Consider the following 9,823-nt stretch of genomic DNA (forward strand, 5'->3'; position numbering starts at 1 on the left):
CATAATTATCAATATAGTAAACGGAAATTCAATTATACCCTAATTAGGTATGGGGATGATGAGTGACTTGTATTTGATTTTTGTACGTCGTCGAGCGGACTTTACTTCTCAATTGCCTACTCAGTCCAAAGTAGCATTTGTTGGCAAGAGTTATTCTGCGTTTGATTTCTAGGCTGAGGTTTTGGCATTGCAGTTGATGTTAATGTTGGTTCCAAGATAGACGAAATTATCTACGACTCTAAAGCTATGACTGTCAGCAGTGCTGTGGAAATCAAGTCGCGAGTGGGACGACTGTTTGTTTGATGATAGGAGATATTTCGGCTTGCCCTCATTCACTACCAGACCCATTTGCTGCCCTTAGAAGTTTGTACCTTCTCTATTTAGATCTGCAGCTCGAATTATTTTTAGAAGATTGGAGTCATCTTGTCCCGTTTGGTATCGAACGCCTCGGAGAAGTCCTTGCTAGCACACCGGTTGGTTTTTCTTAACGTTAGCTTACACAGAAGAATTCGTTTTGCGAGAATTCCAAATTCGGACATAGTCAAAAAGTCAACTTTGAAATCGTCGAAGATGTGGTGTATTTCGATCCTCTTTACACAGTAGTTGATTTACCAGGCCTGAAGCCACACTGATAACGTCCAATCAGTTTGTTGACGGTGGGCTTTTTTCTTTCACAGAGTACGCTCGATAGAACCAAATATACGATGTTGAGGAGGCTTACCTCTCGGTAGTTGGGTCTCCTCTTTTGTGAACTGGGCATGCTTTCGTTTGATCATATTCTACAAAGAAGCTCATGCAAGCTCCTTATCGGTTCTTTGTCGCCGTATTAGAATAACTTGGTCGTGAACTCATCGGTCCCTTCCCTTTGTTGTTCTTAAACAGTTAATTGCTATGCGAACTTCTTAAATAACTTTCCAATAGACGTTGCATAAGTGCGAGCGTGTGACGCAATATGGCGTTAGAATAATAAGATTTTGTACCAAAAATATCTCTGACGAGTTTTGGGATTAATTGACCCACGAAAACCAATTGTCGATTAAATAATGGAAGTCGTCGAGTACGATCGTCATGTAAGCACTGTTTTGAACACACAGTTAGCGAGCTTAGCACAAGTATTGTCGCTCTGCTGTCGGAGTGAATGCTTGCCTTCTTGAAAGAGGCTGAAGTGATCCGGTAGTTTCGACCCATCCGTGAAAAAGCCACTGCTCCTCTTCTCCAGCGACTACCTCCTATTCACTTCTTCCTCTTTGTTATGTTGACAGAGAAAAAGACACCCAGAGCGGCCTTTGCAATCCAAGTAAGGTAAGCAATTGAAGGCATCCCTTCATATATTCAGCCTCTCTGAGTCTCACAGCCCGCTTCGCACCAATAATCGAACTAATTTTGAAGCGAATTCCTGACACAAATACGACAAAGACAAGTAAAAATACTCATGGATGGAAAGTGGTGAGTCAGCGCAAGTGGCAGCTAAGTCAGAATTTATGAAAAGGAAGGTTTTGCTTAATAGGATTGGAAGGAGATAATCTACTATGACCTACTCATATAGCCAAACTCTAAGTTCTGACTTGTACTATCACAAATTAGGCCGAGTGAAGAAAGTAATTAGTCAGATTTGACTAATGGGCGAGGTCTTCGAGGTCTTGCGTCCCATCTGGACAACTCACGCATATTGATAGAGACTCGCCAGCACTTCAGAAGCTTAGGGTGCCCGCTTAGTGGACACTCAAAGCCGAGCCGAGCATAAATTCCCTTGTTGCGTAAATGAGAAAATGCGTTTGACTCAACTTTAAGCATCTACTCTGCGGTCACCTTTAGTTGGATGATACTTATACATCCATTTTATAGTGCGGACTTGGCGCCAACTGAGTACCAGTTGTTTCTGTCTATGGCGCAGGACTTCGCTGGTAAAAAATTCGGTTGAAGCGATACTTGTGAATATGGACTGTCCAAGTTTTGGGACGATGGTTGGACGAGGGTTTCTATGAGAGAATTATGAAACAATTTTAAAAATGCCTATAAGTTGTTGAATAAAATTATGTATATTTGACCTAAGTCGGATCTTACTAACTGTACTTAATGAGACCTTCTTTTTATTGCAAAAAAAATGTATTTATTTTTACTCGACGTAACATTTTAATCAAAAATTTTAATAATATACGTACATCGGTGGAAATTATGTCAAACAGATATAGATCAAGTGTGGAATTTACTTATCATAACGGTACTAAAGTTAGAAGCTCCCAGTAGCACTTCAACAGTACATACATACATGTCTAGTTAAAGGAACAACTGCACTACCAATGCTAATGGGGTAGGTTTGCATGATAGTTTACGTATGCGTGACCCGTCATACAGGGTTGTTATGAACAAAAAAAAACAAGAAAACACGTTAACTTCGGTTGCACCGAAGCTAAATACCCTTCACAGGCATTTATGTTAGTAACTATATGTTCAGTTTGTATGGAAGCTATAGTTAACCGATTGGAACAATTTCTTCGGAGATTACATTGTTGCCTTAGAAAATTAYCTATACCAAATTTCGTGAATATATTTTGTTAAACGGGAAAGTTTTCCATACAAGAACTTGATTCCGATTGTTCAGTTTATATGACAGCTATATGCTATAGTGGTCCGATATCGGCAGTTCCGACAAATGAGTAGCTTCTTGAAGAGAAAATGGTGTTTGCAAAATTTCAAAACGCTATCTTAAAAACTGAGGGACTAGTTCGTATATATACAGACAGACGGACAGACAGACAGACAGACATGGCTAAATCGAYTCAGCTCAACATACTGATCATTTATATATATACTTTATAGGGTCTCCGAAAAACTATGTTAAAGATATTTACGCTGACCAGCTGAGACCGACCAACACGTGCGCAGCGTTTAATCAATATTGCTAAACAATAACAAAGCATTGAACTGCTAACGGTGGTAGGACTCGCGGCTACGCTAGTCGAGGGGTTGACAAGGCGAGTCACCAAAACAAACTCAAGCGAGTAACTAGCCAACTCAAAGTTTGGCCAAAACAAAGCGCAGGACACCTGCCATAGCCGCAAACAGATATGTTTCAGTAGTCAAACTTGAACGATGTGTGTCCGCGTCATGGGATGACACTTAAAAAATAAAAAAAAATATAAAAATTCTAAATTTTAGTAATCGGATTTTTCTGCCAAAAAATATTTTTTTTTTGTTTGAACCGCACGCTTTAAAATAATTTATAATTGAAAAAACGTTTATGTTTTGCATGTGCTTGGACTGTGTAGTATGGATTTATGCCTGCGAGGGTCGCAGGTGAGTGTGAAGACTGAAAAAAACTAAAAACTGTTGAAATTTGAATTTGAAAGTGACCACTTTCTCCTTTTACGCGCAGATTAATCTAGTTGAACGTCAGAAACCGCGTCCCAAATATAGCTCCCAAACGAATTTGTATCAACCACCAAGCGGCAACAATCCTAACAACTATAACACACGCGCACGTCCGCGTTCGGCACAATTCTTTACGAAACGCAGTCGCTCCTCGCCATTTCTCAATCGTCCACAATCGGCAGAGCTCAGTCAGTTCGGTGCTGGTGCCGGTGTTGGTGCTGTTGGTAGCACTAGTTTTGGTGTTGGACGCAGTTCGCGTGGCAATTGTGGTCAGTATCAAGGACGTGGTGGCGAGTACGTGCCGGACAAGTTGAGCAAAACCGTAAGTTGTCAGCCAGATTGCATAATCTCTATTAGAAAGGATATAAATATGTAGTGGTTGTACATTTCAGAAGCGGTATCAATCAATTTCTTCTACGAGTTTATTAAAACAGTTGCTCGACGAGCCCATAAAGCGTTCCTGGCTATGCCGTGGTAGTGTCTCTTCACCAGAAACGCAATCTGAACAAAGTAGCGCCAGGAAGCAGACAACGGTTTATACCGATTACAATAAGAGAACGCGCACGGACACTAGTTGTGCCGAGAGTGAGAGGTACCGCAAAGCGCAAACAGGAAGTGTAGAGCATCACAGATTTACAATGAGGTGGGATTTGTAATACATAACTCGGTTTATATGAGTCTATACTAAAGATTTCTTTATAACTTCATACTTTCGCAGCGCCTCCACCTCGCGTCTGTCGAGCGGCAATTCGGTTTCGAGTTATACGCGTGAAAAGTCTGCCGGTTCCACCGCTTCTACCACTTCACTACGTGCCACTGACTATTGGCATACAAATAATACAACAACTAATACATCACTGCTACAAAAGCAAGCCAAGCCTGATCTTCCGGGACGTGTGTCCTTCTCCAAGCCCAATGCGGACATGCAATTTGAAGCAGACCTAAGCCTGAGTGACTGCGAAAATGAAAAGCAAAAACCGCATGAATTTACAGGAACTACAAAGAATGCGCCAAACAATGCTTCCATTTCGGAACCAGGTCCGGTCACACTGCCTGCTGCAGTCAGCTTCAATAGCAAACGCGAATTCGCTGCGCCAACCTTATCGTGTGGCGAGCTCTCCACCACGGCTGGTGCTAAGAAATCCGTGCATTTCGGCGCAACTGCAGGTGGCGGCGGCATACTCGCCGAAACCTATGAATATCCAAAGTGTCCATCGGAGAATTGTTCGTGTAGCACGCGCAGTTCGTCGACGGCAAGCAGCACTCATGACGTTGGTGCGGAGTGCAAGTGCACTTGTGACTCGCCAACTTGTAAATTGAGCGCTGAGCGTATGTTGCGACGTTCCAGTCTAACAGATATAGACGATAAAATGGATTTTAATGTGAAGAGTGAGGGTCAGAAGAGAAACGCTGACACAGAAGAACTGCAGGTAATACGTGATTATAAAAGTGTCGTCGGCGATCAGCTGGAGAACTCGGTGGTTAAGCAGATACTTGAGGAGGATAATACTAAGTTTGGTGCCTACGACAACTCGCCTAATACGCTCGAAATGCCCACATACTTGGATAAGTATGTATCACCAACCAAAACGAATGTCTACTCAGACAAACCGAATAACTTGTCTGAAACGAAACCATCAACGAATTTTAAAAATGGCGCTAAAAAGCATCTAGTTGGCAGCACCGCCAATGAGCTCAACAAAATGGATAATAATTTGGAAAATAGTTACAAGTCGCAGGCTGCTTATGCGCCGACTAATGATACAGTCATCAATAATTACTTGAAAGTAGCAGCCACCACACCGCTGATGATCAAGAAGAAGGAAAATAATCGGCCGAACTCTGGTGAAAAGCTAGGCCAAAACAAGGAAAACAAATCGGCAACCGCAGCGCCGAAGAGTCAACCGACGTATAGCCAAAGAAATGGTAACACTAAGCTAAAGAAGGCGACGAGTTTTGGCAGCCTACGTGAAGACTCCAATTTAACTGAGTTTAATATAGACAAAGTCGATAGCTGGATGTCTATGCATGGCGAGAGCATGAATCAACAGAAAACGCTTGCGAAACACAAGTCTTTAGACGCCGACTTCGAGAAGCGTACAGGTGGTGAATCGGGAGAAGACGGGCATGGAGATGATATTTTAAATGAGCGTGATGTCGACAGCGCATCGCAAGTGTCTACCAAGTCGGATGGGGAATCCACGTATGATGAGATTGTTTCGGTTATTAAAGAGATTGATGAAGACAAAAAGAAAGGTTAATCTTTTGCTAAACTATTTTGAATGAAGTACTGTAACGTAGCACTTTCTTGCAGATAACTATGCGGAGCGTGCAGCTAATGAGTTGGAGCTCAAGCTCAATACAACACCAGACACGGTGACATTGCCTGCATCAAATGAGCAGAAGACTGCTGAGACGAGCAAGTCGCCGGACAAATACAAGTGAGTTGAGTATTTATTTTAGCTAAGCCGCATGCATTCATGAGAGAAGTTTTCGAGAGAGAGAAAGAGAGAGAGAAAGAGAGATTTAAACAAGTTTTCATGTTTTTAGAGACATTCTCAGCTACTTAGATACTGTCGAAGATAGTTGTGATCGCACATTGCTTGAGACACGTCGTTCCATACCGGAGTCTAATCGCTCCGAAATCGAATTTGTCGTCGAACCCGATATAGCCGAAGATGTGCCGAAGTAAGTAAAGTTAAGTATTATATGTTTGACTCCATTTATTCTCCAACTTTCTATACCACACCAGACTAGCCGATCTACTAATGCTGCCCAATCATCAGCTCGCACGTCGCGTCATCGCTTTGAGTTTGCGCGCTAACGAGCTCGCCAATGCCGTGTATCTCTCCAAAGAACATGTGATGAAAGTGCGTACGGAGAAGCAGAAATCTATACGCACTGAGAAAGCGACTGCTGCGAACCGCTTGCGTGAGCAGAAGAAACATTACGAGACGATTGTAAAGCGACATCAGGGTTTTATAGAGCAGGTATGTTGTGAGAGCGCCGGGTATGATTGGAAGAGGTTTTAAAAATATTTATTTTCTTCATACTCAGTTACTGAAAGATAAGGGCTCACTTTGCGAGAAAGTCGCTGCACTCACACGCCGTTTAGAGAGTCAAAATCAAGCTTGGGAACACAAGTTAGAAACAGAGATAGCGCGCGTCAAGGAAACAACTTTGGCTGGCGAGAAGATCAGGCGTGAGCGCTGGGTGCGTGAGAATACAAAGAAGATCAAGGTATTGCGAATTAATGAGACACAATATTGGAACTTCAGCTGATATATTTTCCTTATAGGAGCTCACTGTGAAGGGCTTAGAAGCGGAAATTAATAAGATGACTTGCAATCATCAACGTGAAGTAAACGAACTTAAGCAGGCACATCAGCAACAGCTATTAGACTCATTGGAAGAGGCGCGTCTCAAACACGAACAGATTGAGAATTCTATACGTGAGTCCTGTGCACAAGATCGTGAGTCGATTATTGAAAAGGAACGGCTGGCAATACGCGAAAGGTGAACTACTTGACGCTACTTATATCTTATGCTTGCTAATTACTACTACTTGCTACAGATTCGAGCGTCAGTTAGAGGAGGAGCGTAAATGTTTCGATGAGCAGCGACAAAAACTCGTTGAAGACTTCAATGCTGAACGTACACGCCTGCAGAACGAGCTGAAGTTGAAAGACGCCGATTTCCAAGTACGTAGACAGGAGCTACAACGCGAGAAAGAAGTCGAGTTAGAACAAACGGTCGCCGAGTTGCAGGAGAAGATGTTCAAACAAGAGGAGAAATATCAGGTTGATTTGTGTGACATTTAAGTGGTAGTATAATAGAGTCTTATAAAGCTAACTTACATTTCGTTAGAATCGCATCAACACTATTGAGAAACAGTACGAAGCCGATTTTGAGCTTTGGAAGCGCGACTATGAGAACGAATGCAAAGTGTCACAAGTTGAGAAAGAGAATGCGATCCGGCAACATTATCGTGCCGAACGTGATCGACAAATCGATGCTATTGTCAGTCGCATGGACAGTGAGGCATTGAAACATGCCGAAGAGCATGAGGCCAAATTAAAGTAAGTGTAAGAGTGAGCGCGCTTCAAAATATTTCAATTGGTCTGTTTTTTTGTAGTCGTTTGAAGGAGAAGTATGAAAAGGATCTGCAGTTGGTTGAGAATGCAGAGCGTTCACTGCGTGAGAAATACACAGATACGCGTAGTTCTTTAGCGGAAGCTGACGCCAAAGTACGAAACTCCGAAGCGGAGATCAAGCAGTTGCAAATGGAATTGGAACATAGCAAGAAGGTGAGTAAGGAAATTAGTGGCTAGGGCTGTATATTGTATTTTAGTTTGTTTAGTTGATCTACAACTGACTCTGATCGCTTTTTTGATGATAATTTTATAAATACTCTCTATTCTCTATCGAAAATTGCACGTGCTGGACTTAAGGCCTCAACTGATATCCATAAGATTTTTCCTAGTAATTTTGAAAAGATGACAGCTCTATCCCTGAAGCATTCCTTCAGGAGCTTCCACGTTTCTGTAGGTGGGGCCAAAGACTTCTTGAGCTGGTTTATCCTGAAATCCTTGAGCTCAAAAGAGCTACTGGAGGAAACTGTTGAGAATTAGAACTGTTGTCAATTAGTAATAAATAAAAATTTAAAATGCTATAGTCTGAAGCATCGAAATATTGCTAGGCTTATTCAAGACTCTCGCAACAATTCAAGCTTTTCAGCTGTTTCCAGTATATCATGCCATGGGAAATTGGGCAAGAGTTCATGAAAGTAATCTATATTAGGAGAATAATGCGAGAACTTTTGGATATGCTTAGAGAAGACTATTCTTATGGAGCTGTTCTGTATAAAATGCTCCTATCTTATCTGGGTTATTACTGGTGATTGAGCTAAATATTTGTCGACAGTGGAGTTTTGATAAACAGTTTCTGCAAGGTTTTAATAGAAGAGTAAGATATACTATTTACTCTGATGAAATGGCGATACACGCCAGCAGGATGGGGGTTGACAGAGCGAGAAGACAGTAGGAAATGTATAGAGCAGGGCATCAGGGAAACAATGGAGCATCTCTAAAGCACTTGCCCCGCATTGACAAGACTATGCTGTCAGCATCCGGGGTCCCTACCGTATGATACATTGGAGTAGGTATCGATAGTTAGGCCATAGAATCTGATAATATTCGCGTCAAGCGCAGGCATTCTAAAGGATGACTACTCCTCTTGAACTTAGCAAGAGACCAAACTGGTCTATGCGTGGCTAATGGACCTACCAGATTTACCTAACCGAACCTATTGACTAATATTGAGTTGTGAAACCTTACCGAATATAATTTCGGGTCTGCTTCAGCTATGAATACCCTAAATTCTACTAGTTAATTGAGTAGTTATTCTATCTGTTGAGGAATACTGAGTTGTGAGACTTTACTGAATATAATTTCGGGTCTGTTTAAATGTTATGAATACCCTATTCTATTTGTTGGTTCAGAAAGTTTCTAGAAAAATTGTAAATGTAAAGAGTAGACCCATTACGCAATCTCTTGCTGGATTGTCTTGACTTCAGTCATGACTGCTAATTGCGCAGATAAAACGTAGTCCACCCTTAGAAACGAGGACTGAATTTACTTAATTTTCGTTTCTGTATTTTATCTATATGCAAATGCAAATACAACTAAAAATTATTTTTCCTTTGATTTTCCAGATGTGCAATGACTTCTTGGCCGAACGCGATCAACTGCGTGATAATTTACGCAATGAAGTGCAAAGCGAGGTGGCGGTTATCAAATCGGAGCGCGATACCGAAATACAAAAGATACACAAGAGGTTTGTGTTGGACTAAATACATTTTTAAATTAAATCCCTCACTTTCTATCTTGTAGGGTACAACAAGCGATAGAGAAGAAGGACGCCACCATTGACTTGCTGCAGAAGGAAAATGGCAGTCTGCGTGAACGCTGTCTCAAGCTGGAGGCGGTCATCAGGCAACAGCGCAAGGATTATTGTGTGAAGTGATGCCACAGTTTTAAAAGTGGAGCTAATTTTTGTACAGATTTATCCTATAACAGACTAACGGCCGTTTTCTAAAGCAATTGACAGTTACGAACTGTGTGAAAGAGAAATAAAGATTCAATCATTTAGCACTATTTTTTAATGATTGAGTTTCTTCTAATTTTTATGAAAACATTTTAAGGAAAAATATTGTCATTAAAATTTTGTAAAATTGAATTGAAAGTTAAACAAACGAATTAAATTAAATTTAATTATTATTAAAAATCATTGCATAAAAAAAAATTAAAAACAACAAGTAAGGAAGGGCTAAGTTCTGTCTCTTATACACATCTAGATGTGTATAAGAGACAGGTATATGGAAATGCCTAAAGGAAACGACTCTATACAGTTTGGTTGACATAGCTATAGTAGTTTTTGAGATATGTACAAA

The 9,823-nt window shown here is 41.2% G+C and overlaps 1 protein-coding gene across 1 annotated transcript; it reads left to right on the forward strand.

Moving 5' to 3' along the window:
- The first annotated feature begins 3,195 nt into the window (after positions 1-3,195).
- Positions 3,196-9,557, forward strand: LOC108977038 (centrosomal protein of 131 kDa). Its single transcript, XM_018946533.1, has 14 exons — positions 3,196-3,297; positions 3,377-3,694; positions 3,765-4,015; positions 4,091-5,628; positions 5,687-5,813; positions 5,923-6,060; positions 6,125-6,362; positions 6,430-6,612; positions 6,671-6,888; positions 6,947-7,172; positions 7,240-7,451; positions 7,508-7,679; positions 9,086-9,207; positions 9,264-9,557. The coding sequence occupies exons 1-14, from the start codon at positions 3,271-3,273 to the stop codon at positions 9,394-9,396; spliced, it is 3,903 nt and encodes a 1,300-aa protein (XP_018802078.1). The 5' UTR covers positions 3,196-3,270; the 3' UTR covers positions 9,397-9,557.
- Positions 9,558-9,823: the final 266 nt, after the last annotated feature.

This window comes from Bactrocera latifrons, unplaced genomic scaffold (assembly GCF_001853355.1).
Source record: "Bactrocera latifrons isolate USDA-ARS-PBARC rearing strain unplaced genomic scaffold, ASM185335v1 scaffold_83, whole genome shotgun sequence".
NCBI lineage: Eukaryota > Metazoa > Arthropoda > Insecta > Diptera > Tephritidae > Bactrocera > Bactrocera latifrons.

What these genes read in the sequence shown, in the direction of transcription:
- LOC108977038 (XM_018946533.1), top strand. Translation starts at nt 3,271, where the DNA reads ATGGATTTATGCCTGCGAGGGTCGCAG. An exon ending in TATGCCTGCGAGGGTCGCAG is followed by an intron (nt 3,298 to 3,376) that starts GTGAGTGTGAAG and finishes TTTTACGCGCAG; the next exon opens with ATTAATCTAGTTGAACGTCA. An exon ending in CGGACAAGTTGAGCAAAACC is followed by an intron (nt 3,695 to 3,764) that starts GTAAGTTGTCAG and finishes TGTACATTTCAG; the next exon opens with AAGCGGTATCAATCAATTTC.